Raw genomic sequence first — 15,011 nt, forward strand, 5'->3', positions numbered from 1 at the left:
CTGGTGCTGGCTTCTTCTTTGTGGGGGAAGAGGGGACGGATCTCTTCGCCCCTGCATCACTACAGGGGACTCAACGACATCACAGTGAAAACCGTTACCCTCTCCCTCTGCTCACCTCTGCTTTTGAGTTGCTCCAGGGAGCCACTGTTTTCTGACTAGTGGATCTCAGAAAACGCTTACCACCTTGTGCGGATCCGGGAGGGAGATGGAATGGAAGACCGCATTCAATACACCAACAGGCTACTACGAGTATCTGGTTATGCCTTTGGCCTCACCAATGCTCTGCTGTGTTCCAGGCTCTGGTGAATGATGTACTGCGGACATGTTAAACAAGAGTTTGTCTTCGTTTACCTGGATGACATCTTAATCTACTCCAGAAACCTGTCTGAACACACCACGCCATGTCCAGCAAGTCCTTCATCGTCTTCTGAGAGAATTCCCTCTCTACGGCAAGGCAGAGAAATGTGAGTTTCACGTCAAGACAGTGGGCCTTCCGCATATAGTGGCAGAGGGAAGTATCAAATGGATCTGCCAAGTATCAGCAGTCACGTCATGGCCAGTTCGGAGAACAGAAAGAAGCGCAACAGTTTCTGGGGTTTGCTAACTTCTATAGAAAGTTTATCCGGAACTACAGTACCGTTGCTGCCCCTCTCACTGCTCTAACCAGCACCAAGCAACCCCTTCACCTGGACCCCAGCAGCCGACAAGGCCTTCAGTACCCTCAAGGTAAGGTTCACCTCCGCTCCCATCCTCCAGATGCCTGACGGGACCGGCAATTCATTGTGGAGGTGGACAGCCGGATGTGGGAGTTGGTGCTGTGATTTCTCAGTGGGCTCGCGGAGGATAGAAGCTCTATCCGTGCCTTTTCTCACGTCGGTTGTCCCCCTCTGAGTGCAATTACGACATAGGGAACCGAGAGCGCTGGCTGTGAAGCTTGCCTTGGAGGAGTGGCGTCACTGGCTGGAGGGGTCCACCATTCCATTTCTCGTTTGGACCGATCATAAGAACTTGGAGTACATCCGCACGGCCAAACGGTTGAACTCAGGCAGTCCCGGGCCCTGTTCTTCACCAGGTTCAATTTCACTCTGTCATACCGGCCTGGATCACGCAACACCAAGCCAGACGCCCTCTCCCGTCAATTCCAGAAGGATGACAACCCTCCAAGGATCCGTGTCGATTCTGCCAAGTCCCTGCATCGTAGCAGCTCTGACCTGGGCTGTTGAGGAACAGGTGCTGGAAGCTCTCCGTAACCAGCCCGGTCCCAGCACTTGCCCAGCTGACCGCCTTTGTCCCCGAAAACCCAAAGGTCCCAGGTCGTTCAGTGGGGACATGACTCCCGCCTGCTTGTCACCCGGGCTCCACCCGCACTTACAACCTGCTCGCCCAGAGGTTCTGGTGGCCCGCTCTGAGAAAGGGATGACGGGAATTGGCCCAAGCCTGCCCCATCTGCAACCAACACAAGTCGTCCTGCCAGCCCCAGCCGGGATTGCTGCAGCCCCTGCCCCATGGCCCAGACGTCCCTGGTCTCACATCGCTCTTGACTCCGCTCACGTGGGCTGCCCCCTTCAAGGGGCAAGACCGTCATTCTCACCATAGTTGACCGATTCAGCAAGATGGCACACTTCATTCCCCCCCAAGCTCCCAACCGCCAAGGAGACCGCCCAGGTGGTCCTGGAACACGTTCCGGATCCACGGACTGCCAAAGGATGCTAGTTTCTGACCGCTGGTCCATAATTCTCCTCCGCTTTGGAAGGAGTTCCCTGTCACCTGCTGGGAGCCACAGTCAGTCTGACTTCGGATTCCATCCCCAATCCAACTGGGCAGTCAGAGCGGGCAATCAGGAGCTCGAGAAGGCACTCACGATGCATGACTTCACGCACCTCCACTCCTGGTCGCAGCAATTGACATGGGTGGAGTCGCATGACAATTCTGACCTGCTCTGCCATCGGTATGTCCCCTTTCCAATGTGTTTATGGATACCAGCCTCCCTCTATTTGCCAGTCAGGAAGGGGAGGTTACTTGCCCATCTGCACTTGCGTTTGCCCGTCGATGTCGCCGCACCCGGTCACAGGCCCGAGCCACACTTCTCAGATCCGTTAAGCCAGCTACACTACCGGCCAACCGCCGGAGAATCCCTGCTCCCACCTACCATGTTGGTCAAAGGGTGTGGCTGTCAAACAAGGAACCTGCCACTCAGGGTGGAGTGCAGAAGTTGGCACCCTCGGTTCATTGGCCCATTCCCTATCATAAGAGTGATTAGCCCAACTGCTGTCCGGCTCCAACTGCCTAATTCCATGAGGGTGCACCCACTTTCCATGTGTCTAAGATTAAGCCCATTCATGAGAGTCCGCTGGTCCCGCTGCGCCTTGTCCTCCTCCTCCACGGCTCAAGTCGATGGTGGTCTGGTTTACACCGTCCGCCGCCTGCTTCGGTCCAGACGGAGGGGTAGGGGTCTCCCAGTACCTCATTGACTGGGAGGGCTATGGACCTGAGAAAGGACCTGGGTGCCAGCTAGTCGGAGTTGTGGATAGGACTCTCATCACCGCCTTCCACCAACGGCATCCTGATCAACCTGCAATCCGTAGGGCCGCCCCAGAGGGATCCCTAACCGTCCTGCCCGCTCGCTTCCTGTCCTGTGCCTGATCCTGTCTCGGGACCTGTCCCATCTCCCCCACCACGGCCCTCCGGCTTCCTCCGAGGATGAGGGCGTCGCTCGGACCGTTCGGAGGAGTTCTAGCCCTCCTCCGGCTCCCCTCCTCCCGCCCGGCGTGGTGTTGCTCTTGGGACTTCTGGGGCCGTCCCCTTGGGGGTTCTGTCATGAGCCCTCTCACTCCACCGGGTTACCACCTTCATGTGTTTCCACTATCTTCCACTCTGCTCATCTCTCTCTCTCTACTCAGCCTAACGAGCTCCACCTGTTCCTGCTCTGCTCGCTCTAATTACTCTGCCAGCTGCGCTGCATTACCCACTAACCTCTCCCAGTATTTTAAGTCCCGTCTTTCAGCTCTCCTTTGTCAGATCGTCTGCAAAGCTCACACCCGGAACCTGTGTGCTCGCGCTTCTGGCTCACCCTTGTTTTGTGACCCCGGACCTGCCTGATTCTTGGATACTCTTCTGCCCCAGGAAAACCAGACCTGCTCTCTGCCATCGACTCCTGACTACTCTTCGACCCCGGTAACTCTGACCAGCCTTCTGCCTTGCTACAACGTATTTGGATTTCCCTTGAACTGTACTTCTGCCTTGTTTCATCCGCCCCGTTGTGTCTGTGTTTCCCTCCCCCAGGACTTCTGGACCACCAACCACCGGCGTCATCGGACTTTATCGCTGCCACTGGGGGGCACAGACCCAGCACATTGGACGGATAACCCCTGGAGCCTTCACTCACTCCCTACTTCCCCTTTTCCCTTAAGTTTTAATAAACTTTCTGGTGTGACGTGTAATTGTGGTCCTCTTGTCGTCTGTCTGAACCGTGACAATTTATTAAGCCAATCAAGTGTATCAATGTGTCCATTTGGCAGAGGCTGGTTGATTTTGAGAAACAAAAACTTTATTGAAATTAAACTGTTCCACGAAAATACACATGAAAATCAGAACTGGTACGCAGATCAGTAGAAATGCTAGGTAAGCTTCCTCAAACTTGAAACTCACGCGCCACAAAAACAAAAGACCGTTGTGAACAGGGTGCACATTTCTTTGTACTACATAATTACAACGGGTGTGTTTTTGTGTGTCAAAAAATATTGAAACATTTCTGGAATTGTGATACTTTGTGGATCCCGGCTGTCTGGAGTCGGGTCCTGTCTGGTGACTAGTGTTCCTGCTCGTATTCTCAGTTTCCCGAGGGTTCGGGAACGCTCCGGGGAGGTCTGGTTTTCCGCACCTGCATCCCATCAGCAATCTGCACACCTGGTCCTGATCATCACCCTTCTTAGGCTCTGGCCCAACATCCAGTTCCTGCCGGATCGTTTAGCCATGAACAGTATGTTTGTCAGCGTATCAGTCTCTGAGCCAGTAGTGTTAGTTTTGTTGTTTTGCACCTTCTTGACTTGTTGTGTACTGACCTCCGTTTTGTTCTGTCTGCAGTCTCTCACCCGAACCTTCACCCTACCTCTGCCTGATGGTCGGGCGGCTGCCGAGCCAGTACCGGACCAACCACTGCACCCCCCAACAACCCATCCACGCCACCCGCTCTGTTCCCTGGATTATTCAGCCTCACTCGGAATCAATAAATAAACACTCACCTTTCTCTCAACGTACCTTGTCCTTGTCTGCTTCTGGGTTCTGGCATAGTAAACCGTGACAGAAACGATCCGGCCAGTAATGAACCCAGCGGACCTGGACTCTGTTCGGCCATGCTATTACCCAGCAGGAGAAGATGTTGGGCCATCATAGCATGGTACTACAGGAGATCGCGTTGTCAGTTCGAACCTTTCTACCGGTCTGACGGAGGTCCAGAACCAACGCAAGTGTCCGGTGGAGGATCCACTACCGGTTTCACCCATCTCGCCTGCCGCTTCTGAAGCTGTGTCCATCCGTGAGCCCAAGGTTCCGACGCCGGATAAGTATGAGGGGGAGCTGGGAAGATGCCGTTCCTTCCTTATGCAGTGTGGACTAGTGTTCGATCTACAGCCCTACTCTTATGCCACAGACAAGGCTAGGGATAGCCTTTGTGATTGAGTTGCTGCGTGGTCGAGCGCTGGAGTGGGCTTCAGCCGTTTGGGAACGAGCAGGATCCTGCATGGCTTCATACCAGGGGTTCACGGCCGTGATGAGGAAGCTCTTCGACCATTCCGTCCGAGGGAGGGACGCAGCTAGGCGCCTGTTTTCGCTTCGCCAAGGAACTGCAGCGTGGCCGACTTCGTGATCGAGTTCAAGACGTTGGCTGTGGGAGAGGTGGGTGGAACGAGGAGTCTCTGCAAGCGGCCTTTACCAGGGTCTGTCGGAGCAGCTCAAGGATGAGTTGATCTCCTATCCGGAGCCTAGTGACCTGGACAGCTTGGTAGCTTTGTCTATTCGGGTGGATAATCGAGTCCGAGAGCGAAGGAGGGAGAAGCAATGGGGTCCGTCCAATCGATCAGCTTCTCAGTTCCCAGTCGGGTCGGGTGGTGGACCAGAACACGCCGATCATTCTCCACCACAATGGATTAGTGGAGAGGTCCTCTCTCCCGATTCTGAACCCATGCAAGTGGGGCGGCACGGGTTAACCAAGGAGGAGCGTCAACCTAGACGTAAGACCAACTGCTGCCTCTACTGTGGTAGCTTCGGGACATTACATCTCCACTTGTTCCCGGCGGTCGTCAAACTGCCCGGCTCGCTAAAGTTGGGAGGACTTTTAGCGAGCCAGTTTCAACCTCTCAGTACCTCTGTCAGACCCCGTTTCCCGGCTACCCTTATGAACAGGAATCAGAGCTTAGCGATTAACGCTTTTATCGATTCAGGTGCCGATGGAAGCTTTCTAGATGCCGAGTTGGTGGAACAGCTGGGGCTTTCCAAGGAGCAATTGCCGGAAGCCATTGAAGCTACCACTCTGAACGGCAGTAGTCTGGCACGTATCACGATGAGGACTGAACCGGTTAAGATGCGGTTGTCGGGGGAATCATTCTGAGATGATTTCATTCTTCATTCTGCCCGTCTTCCCCATGTTCCTCTGGTCCTTGGATACCCCTGGCTGAAGGAACACAATCCCACGTTCGATTGGTGTGACGGGCAAGGTAACGAGTTGGAGCCTTGATTGTCATGCTAACTGTCTCAAGACTGCCTGCCCCCATTCGGTTCCCAGTCAGGTGATTGAGGCTAAACCCCCCAGATTTGTCCCTGGTTCCCGAGACATATCACGATTTGGGGGAAGTTTTCAGTAAGCAGAAGGCTCTGTCACTCCCTCCCCACCGACCATATGATTGTGCCATCAACCTGGTCCCTGGAGCTGTCTACCCCAAGGGAAGGTTATACAGTATCTCCCGACCTGAACGTGAGGCGTTGGAGACCTACATCAAGGAGTCCCTAGCTGCTGGTCTCGTTCGTCCCTCGTCATCACCCCTGGGGGCAGGATTCTTCTTTGTGGGTAAGAAGGATGGCTCTCTTCGACCGTGTATTGATTATCGGGGGTTGAATGACATCACGGTCAAGAACAAGTATCCCCTGCCCTTGATGAGTTCTGCCTTCGACTCCTTACAGGGTGCTACGGTGTTCACTAAGCTAGACCTACGCAATGCGATCACCTGGTCCCGGATCAGAGAGGGGGACGAGTGGTTGACGGGTTTCAATACACCGATGGGTCACTGAGTATCAGGTGATGCCGTTTGGACTGACCAATGCTCCAGCGGTATTCCAGAGTATGGTGAACGACGTCCTAGAGAGATATGATCGGTCTCTTTGTGTTTGTTTACCTGGATGACATTCCTGATCTTCTCGAAGGAACCTTCCGACCACGTCCAGCATGTCCGGCAGGTTCTGCAGCGATTGTTGGAGAATCGCCTGTTTGTGAAGGCCGAAGTGCGAGTTTCACGCCCACACGACATCCTTTCTCGGGTACATCATCTCCAGGGGAGAGATTAGGATGGACCAGGAGAAGGTTAGAGCGGTTCTGGAATGGGCCCAGCCCGGTACGAGATTGCAGCTCCAGAGATTTTTGGGGTTTGCGAATTTCTACCGCAGATTCATCCGGGGATTACAGCCGTGTGGCCGCTCCGTTAACTGCCTTGACTTCCAGCATCAGGACCTTTCAAGTGGAATCCGGAGGCGGATCGACGCTTCTGGATTTGAAGAGGCGATTCACCAACGCACCGATTCTCTCTCAACCGGACACGGCCCGTCAGTTCGACGTTGAAGTGGACGCTGGCCTGATGTGGAGTTGGCGCCATCCTGTCGCAGCGATGCTCCACGGACAGTAAACTCCATCCCTGCGCCTACTACTCTCGTCGCCTTTCGCCTGCGGAGAGGAATTACGATGTGGGTAACCGGGAGCTTCGCAGGTGAAACTTGCCTTGGAGGAGTGGCGCCACTGGTTGGAGGGGGCGGAGCAACCGTTTATGGTCTGGACGGACCACAAGAATCTTGCTTACGTGCAATCGGCTAAACGTCTCAACTCCCGTCCAGGCCAGGTGGGCGTTGTTTTTCGGACGATTCAAGTTTGCCCTGACGTTCCGACCTGGATCTAAGAACGGCAAGGCGGACGCCTTGTCCCGGATGTTCTCCAAGACGGAGGAGAGTGGGTCCAAGACCGAGACAATCCTCCCCGGAACTGCGTCGTGGGGAGCAGTTATGTGGAAGATTGAGGAGGAGGTGCTGGCGGCCCGCCGGACTCAGCCCGGTCCCGTAACGGTCCACCCGGTCGGTTGTTTGTGCCTGAGTCGGTTCGTCCTGCTGTCTCAAATGGTCCCACGCCAGCAAGATGGCTTGTCACCCTGGCGTGGCTCGGACTATGGCGTTTCTTCGCAGACGTTTTTGGTGGCCTGCCATGGCCGAGGATACTCGGGGTTTTGTTGCTGCCTGTCCAGTGTGTGCGCAGAATAAGAGTACCAATCGGCCCAGCTCTGGACTACTTCACCCCCCCTTCCTATTCCCCGGCGACCATGGTCGCATCTGGCCCTGGACTTCGTCACGGGGTTGCCCGCTTCTGAGGGGAACACGAGTCGTTCTGACTATCGTGGACAGATTCAGCAAGTTCGCCCACTTTGTGCCAATTGCCAAGCTTCCCTCTGCCTCGGAGACGTCCGAGATCCTGGTTAGGGAGGTTTTCAGGGTCCACGGTTTGCCCAGTGATATCGTTTCCGACCGTGGCCCTCAGTTTACCTCTGCTGTCTGGAAGTCCCTTCTGTTTGGCCATTGGAGCTACGGTCAGTCTCACATCTGGTTTTCACCCCAATCCAATGGTCAGGGCGGAGAGAGCCAACCAGAAGATGGAATCAACGCTACGCTGTCTGGTCTCTTCCAACCCCACCTCCTGGGCCTCTCAGTTGCCTTGGGTTGAGTATGCCCACAATACTCTTCCTACATCTGCCACTGGGATGTCTCCCTTCCAGTGCCTGTATGGCTATCAACCTCCCCTGTTTCCTTCTCAGGAGAAGGAGCTCTCAGTGCCTTCTGTGCAGGCCCATATTCGGCGTTGCCACCGGACCTGGCATCGGGCCAGAAAGGCACTCTTAGAGTTTCGGACCGGTATCAGCTCCAGGCGAATCGTCGCTGGGATTCCCCGCTCCCACCTATACCATCGGAGATAGGGTTTGGTTGGCCACACGGGATCTTCCGTTACGGACTGAGTCTAGGAAGTTGTTGCCGGGGTTCATTGGTCCGTTTGTGGTGGAGAAGGTGATCAATCCAGTGGCAGTTCGACTCAAACTACCGAGGACGCTCAGAGTCCATCCCACCTTTCATGTCTCCTGCCTCAAGCCTGTCTTCCTCAGTCCTCTGTTGCCTCCTCCGCCTCCCTCCTCCTCCTCCTCGGATGATCGGGAGGTGGTCCTGCCTACACGGTGCGTCGCATCATGGATTCCAGACGGCGGGGCCGGGGTTTCCAGTATCTCGTGGACTGGGAGGGGGTATGGCCCTGAAGAGAGGAGTTGGATTCCGCGGCGACAGGTCCCAGACGCAGACCTCATCAGTGACTTCTACCGCTCCATCCTGGCGCTCCGAAGTCCGCCCGGTGGCGTTCGTCGGAGGGGTACTGTGACGATCCCGGCTGTCTGAGTCGGGTCCTGTCTGGTGACTAGTGTTCCTGCTCGTATTCTCCAGTTTCCGAGGGTTCGGGAACGCTCCGGGAGCGCTCTGGTTTTCCCGCACCTGCATCCCATCAGCAATCTGCACACCTGGTCCTGATCATCACCCTTCTTAGGCTCTGGCCCAACATCCAGTTCCTGCCGGATCGTTGTAGCCATGAACAGTATGTTTGTCAGCGTATCAGTTTCTGAGCCAGTAGTGTTAGTTTTGTTGTTTTGCACCTTCTTGACTTGTTGTGTACTGACCTCCGTTTTGTTCTGTCTGCAGTCTCTCACCCGAACCTTCACCCTACCTCTGCCTGATGGTCGGCGGCTGCTGCGAGCCAGTACCGACCAACCACTGCACCCCCAACAACCCATCCACGCCACCCGCTCTGTTCCTGGATTATTCAGCCTCACTGGAATCAATAAATAAACACTCACCTTTCTCTCAACGTACCTTGTCCTTGTCTGCTTCTGGGTTCTGGCATAGTAAACCGTGACATACTTGCTTTGTCATTACTTAACTACATTGTGATAATAAAATCTATACTGTATATCTGCTCCATGGGCCCTGGTCAAAAATAGTGAATTAGAAGGGGAAGTCCCAAATGGCCCCCTATTCCATATATGGTGCACTACGTTTGAACAGACCCCTATGGGCCCTGGTCAAAGCAACTGTCAACTGTGCTAATAGGGAAGCATTTGGGACCCCCTTCTGATAACCAGGTGGCGAATCGCATCTCTGCATGTCTGGCAGACATATCAGTATGGATGACGGATCACCACCTCAAGCTGAACCCTGGCAAGACGGAGCTGCTCTTCCTCCCGGGGAAGGACTGCCCGTTCCATGATCTCGCCATCACGGTTGACAACTCCGTTGTGTCCTCATCCCAGAGTGCGAAGAGCCTTGGCGTGACCCTGGACAACACCCTGTCGTTCTCCGCTAACATCAAGGCGGTGACCCGATCCTGCAGGTTCATGCTCTACAACATTCGAGAGTACGACCCTGCCTTACACAGGAAGCGGCACAGGTCCTAATCCAGGCACTTGTCATCTCCCGTCTGGATTACTGCAACTCGCTGTTGGCTGGCCTCCCTGCCTGTGCCATTAAACCCCTACAACTCATCCAGAATGCCGCAGCCCGGTCTGGTGTTCAACCTTCCCAAGTTCTCTCACGTCACCCCCTCCTCCGCACACTCCACTGGCTTCCAGTTGAAGCTCGCATCCGTTACAAGACCATGGTGCTTGCCTATGGAGCAGTGAGGGAACGGCACCTCCGTACCTTCGGGCTCTGATCAGTCCCTACACCCAAACGAGGGCATTGCGTTCATCCACCTCTGGCCTGCTGGCTCCCTTCCTCTGCGGAAGCATAGTTCCCGCTCAGCCCAGTCAAAACTGTTCGCTGCTCTGGCACCCCAATGGTGGAACAAGCTCCCTCACGACGCTCAGGACAGCGGAGTCACTCACCACCTTCCGGAGACATTTGAAACCCCACCTCTTTAAAGAATACCTGGGATAGGATAAAGTAATCCTTCAGCCTCCACCACCCCCAAAAAAAAAAAAAAAGTGTAAAGTGGTTATCCCACTGGCTATAGGGTGAATGCACCAATTTGTAAGTCGCTCTGGATAAGAGCGTCTGCTAAATGACGTAAATGTGCCCTTGAGCAAGGCACTTAACCTAATTGCTCCTGTAAGTCGCTTCTGGATAAGAGCGTCTGCCAAATGACTAAAATGTAAAAATTTAAATGTATATTTTATATTTTATTTTTTATTTCACCTTTATTTAACCAGGTAAGCCAGTTGAGAACAGGTTCTCATTTACAACTGCGACCTGGCCAAGATAAAGCAAAGCAGTGCAATAAAAACAACACAGAGGTTACATATGGGGTAAAAAAACATAAAGTCAAAAATACAACAGAAAATATATATACAGTGTGTGCAAATGTAGCAAGTTATGGAGGTAAGGCAATAAATAGGCTATAGTGCAAAATAATTACAATAGTATTAACACTGGAATGCTAGATGTGCAAGAGATTATGTGCAAATAGAGATACTGGGGTGCAAAAAGAGCAAAATAAATAACAATATAGGGATGAGGTAGTTGGGTGGGCTAATTTCAGATGGGCTGTGTACAGGTGCAGTGATCGGTAAGGTGCTCTGACAACTGATGCTTAAAGTTATTGAGGGAGATAAGAGTCTCCAGCTTCAGAGATTTTTGTAATTCGTTCCAGTCATTGGCAGCAGAGAACTGAAGGAATGGCGGCCAAAGGAGGTGTTGGCTTTGGGAATGACCAGTGAGATATACCTGCTGGAGCGCAGACTACGGGTGGGTGCTGCTATGGTGACCAATGAGCTAAGATAAGGCGAGGATTTGCCTAGCAGTGATTTATAGATGGCCTGGAGCCAGTGGGTTTGACGCACGAACATGTAGTGAGAGGACCAGCCAACAAGAGCGTACAGGTCACAGTGGTGGGGTAGTGTATGGGGCTTTGGAGACAAAACGGATGGCACTGTGATAGACTACATCCAATTTGCTGAGTAGAGTGTTGGAGGCTATTTTGTAAATGACATCGCCGAAGTCAAGGATCGGTAGGATAGTCAGTTTTACGAGGGCATGTTTGGCAGCATGAGTGAAGGAGGCTTTGTTGCGAAATAGGAAGCCGATTCTAGATTTATATAGAGATTGAGGGTTGGCAGCAAATGTTTGCTCAAGCTTGCAGTCATCTCAAATATGATAAACAGGAAGCTACTGTATGATTAAATTGCCAAAAATTACACAATATAGCTGCAGCATGACTTAAAATGTGCAATTTGTGATTTCTAAATTAACGATATTTCCCCATTGATACTTGAAAATGTAACTTTTACTGTAAATGCCTCATGAGCTTAGTTGAAACGTCTAACCCCATCACGACCCAAAATATTAGCTTGTTTCACGATGAAATTGTAAACAAACACCATATAGCTTCAGATTGTTAAAACTATCATTTTGATCTCGTGGATGGTCAGTCCTTGCATACATATATCTCTTTATGAATTTGAGAGTGGTTACATTTTTCCAGCCCAGTCCCTCAGCTGTTTACCAAATACAGTGGCGGGGTGTCCCCTGTGTTGTTGTTTAAAAAGGTTATTTTCAATTGATCGTCTTTAAATAGTTCCAAATAGTTTCGATAAGTAAAGTAAAAAAATACATTGAATTGATACATTTTAGTGTACGTGACCCCAGCTGGTTTTGAACCACACGCTCTGTACCAACTGAACCACACAGAAGACAGAACCAAAAAAATGTGTTTTTTCTATTACGTGGTGTTAGTGAGTGAGTGAGTGTGTGTGTGTGTGTGTGTGTGTGTGTGTGTGTGTGTGTGTGTGTGTGTGTGTGTGTGTGTGTGTGTGTGTGTGTGTGCGTGCATGCGTTCAGTTAGTGCGTTCATAACTGCCTGCCTCCGCGTGTGAGAGAGAGAAAGATAGAGATCATTCTTTGTACCTGAGAGATGGGTCTCAGTCTTCACGTTCCTTGTTGCTCTGTTCCGGTTTTCTTCAGTAACTTTGTTTAATTCAATCACCTGTTTGTTGATGTAGCTGGCCATCTTAACGAACTGTCCGAATATCAATGATTACCCCAATCAATCAATTAATCAACTAATTCAGTCTGTCTGACCTCTTATAGTGTTAACTTACTTATGATTACCTTTCTAACTGACTCGCAATGGTAATATCTACTGAATGATTCTAACTTCAATGACCAGTAGTTGAGTAGCTGCTCTGATATGCGTCTCTATTGGTTCCTCTCTGATGTCTGTCTGTGGTGCACTGCAGTTGATAGGAATGTTTTAAGTATCCAATCACTTTCAAGCAGGATGTAATATTTCGCAAGGCCTGTCTGTGGCATTGTTCATAAGGAAGTCACGTTATGTCTTGCACTCCGTGACTGGCCATCGATGGCCAAATAGGGGGCTTCTTTTCTATCTGTGCTGTCTGTGTGTGACGTCAGTGTGAGGAAATATTCAGAAGTGTGTGTAAGAAATCTGTCTGCATCTTTGTCAGAGGTTTTAAAGGGGAACTTCACAGACGTGCGTGCGTTGGTGGGTGCGTGCGGGTCTGCCTGCGAACAGTGTGTGTCCTCTAAGTTCTGTTCTGCCCTCTGCTTGTGTCCAACTGCAGGTCACACTTTTTTGAAGATCCAATCACATTCAATCAGGAAGCTGGCAGACCTCAGAGGACATTGTTCCTTTATTTATTAATCTGTGCTTTTGTTCTTCTTATTATAAAAGTGATTTATGAAAATAATGAATCAACTTATCAGAAACCCACATGGCAAATCACATGACATGTTGCTAATTAAAAGAGGTAGAGGGAGAGAGTGAGGTAGAGAGAGAGATTTTTGTAGAGCCTACCATACAATGTTACATAATGAACTGTACATCTTAACATTGACAACAGCTATTGAGTGATATATACCTAATTTGATTTGTGTGCGTGCATGTGTAAGTGCATTCTTCCGTGTGTGTGTGTGAGCCTTTCTCTCCTACGTCTAGTTCAGAGTGCCATTCTACCAAAATATATCATCAGTCTTCAGAGTTCCTTAAACAGCAGTGACTACAAAGAGTATTTTTCACAGATCCAGTACTGTGGAGTGGAACACCCATAGACCCACGAATATCCTGATGATCTCCCATTGTCCCACCAATATCTATCGCCTGATGAACTCACAAAATGTACCACCACACAGTTCTCCACTCCCACCAACATTAGACTCTCCACTCCTCCAATACCTGCAGTAGAAACGACAGTTAGACTGGCCACTCTAGAGTATGAACAACGCAGAGAATCAGTCCTACTCCTTACACTGTGGTCAGTGTTATTAAAGCAGTAGTATATTACCTTGGGGTGGTCAGTGGGGTGCCGTCCACCCATTTCCAGGTCCCCTCAGTAACAGTCAGACCAATCCAGACAGGACTGACTGTTTTAAGCCCATTGATAAATGTCTGTTGTTGTGACAGAAAACAACGTTATTAATACAGTCTCCACCTCTCTCTCTCTCTCTCTCACCTGTTCCTTATCACTGTTTACGATGACCAGGTCTGCTCCTCTCTCCAGACAGTCCTGTCTGCTCTCCTCCAGGTTTTAGTCTCAGTAGACAGGAAGTACCAACTGGATTCAAACTTCTGCCAGCCTTTAGGACAGGTTTGTTCTACAAGACAAAAACATGAATTATTATACTGCACCTATTATTGAAGAATACAAACACAAGTTGACTGCATATTAGGCATGTGATGTTATGATCATTTATTAGGTGAACTCACTCAGATTAGAGAACTTTCTCTTGAGATCATCTCTCTCATTCTGTAGCTGGTCTCTCTCTTCAGTCAGGGTTATATAACTGGTCTGTAGCTGGTCTCTCTCTTTAGTCAGGGTGTTGTAACTGGTCTGAAGCTGGTCTTTCTCTTTAGTCAGGGTTTTATAACTGGTCTGTAGCTGGCCTCTCTCTTTAGTCAGGGTGTTGTAACTGGTTTGTAGCTGGCCTCTCTCTTTAGTCAGGGTGTTGTAACTGGTCTGTAGCTGGCCTCTCTCTTTAGTCAGGGTGTTGTAACTGGTCTGTAGCTGGCCTCTCTCTTTAGTCAGGGTGTTGTAACTGGTCTGTAGCTGGTCTCTCTCTTTAGTCAGGTTGTTGTAACTGGTCTGTAGCTGGTCTCTCTCTTTAGCCAGGGTGTTGTAACTGGTCTGTAGCTGGTCTTGCTCTGCAGTTATGTTGGTCTTATAAACAGAAAAACTATTTGACAAGATTTAAATGCCTATTCCCAGTGAAAATTATTGAGATGATTGGCATGACATTTGGACATTTCTCAAGAATTATCATTCAAGATTGCCATTGATGTTTGCCTATATTTAAATTAGGTATGCCTAACTTGGTGTAGGAAGGTAATAAAAATAGAACACTTTCTTGAGACAATATGGATAGAGGCAGATTTTGCAATCGGAGGATGCATTTTGTGCATATTCTATAATGATATTCAATAGGCGAGCATCTGCCAGTACAAACTTTGATTAAGAAATGATGAAGTCCATTTAAAAAAAAATGTGTGCTCCCTTGCCTAAACAAATATCACTACACCACTGGTTACAGTGCCTCCAAAATACATGATTGACATTGGCAAAAGAGGTTGGAATATCAGCTGATCATTAATGTTGATGAAGTAAATATGGTAGTCAGCTAAATCAATATTGTTTTCACTGATTTTGATTAATCTTCAACGCTCTTAAATAATAACTTCATAATATAGCCTGACCTTGCTTTCATAGACGTTCAGCTTATAA

General features: G+C 50.4%; 1 protein-coding gene across 1 annotated transcript in view; it reads right to left on the reverse strand.

Moving 5' to 3' along the window:
- LOC121563412 (C-type lectin domain family 4 member E-like) overlaps nucleotides 1-12,283 on the reverse strand; it is a 30,223-nt gene extending 17,940 nt beyond the window's left edge. The window contains exon 1 of the mRNA XM_045218444.1: nucleotides 12,181-12,283. Within this exon, the coding sequence (XP_045074379.1) occupies nucleotides 12,181-12,283 (103 nt within the window). The remainder of the gene's footprint in view (nucleotides 1-12,180) is intronic.
- Between the last annotated feature and the right edge of the window lie 2,728 nt (nucleotides 12,284-15,011).

Source organism: Coregonus clupeaformis, unplaced genomic scaffold, assembly GCF_020615455.1.
Source record: "Coregonus clupeaformis isolate EN_2021a unplaced genomic scaffold, ASM2061545v1 scaf1587, whole genome shotgun sequence".
NCBI lineage: Eukaryota > Metazoa > Chordata > Actinopteri > Salmoniformes > Salmonidae > Coregonus > Coregonus clupeaformis.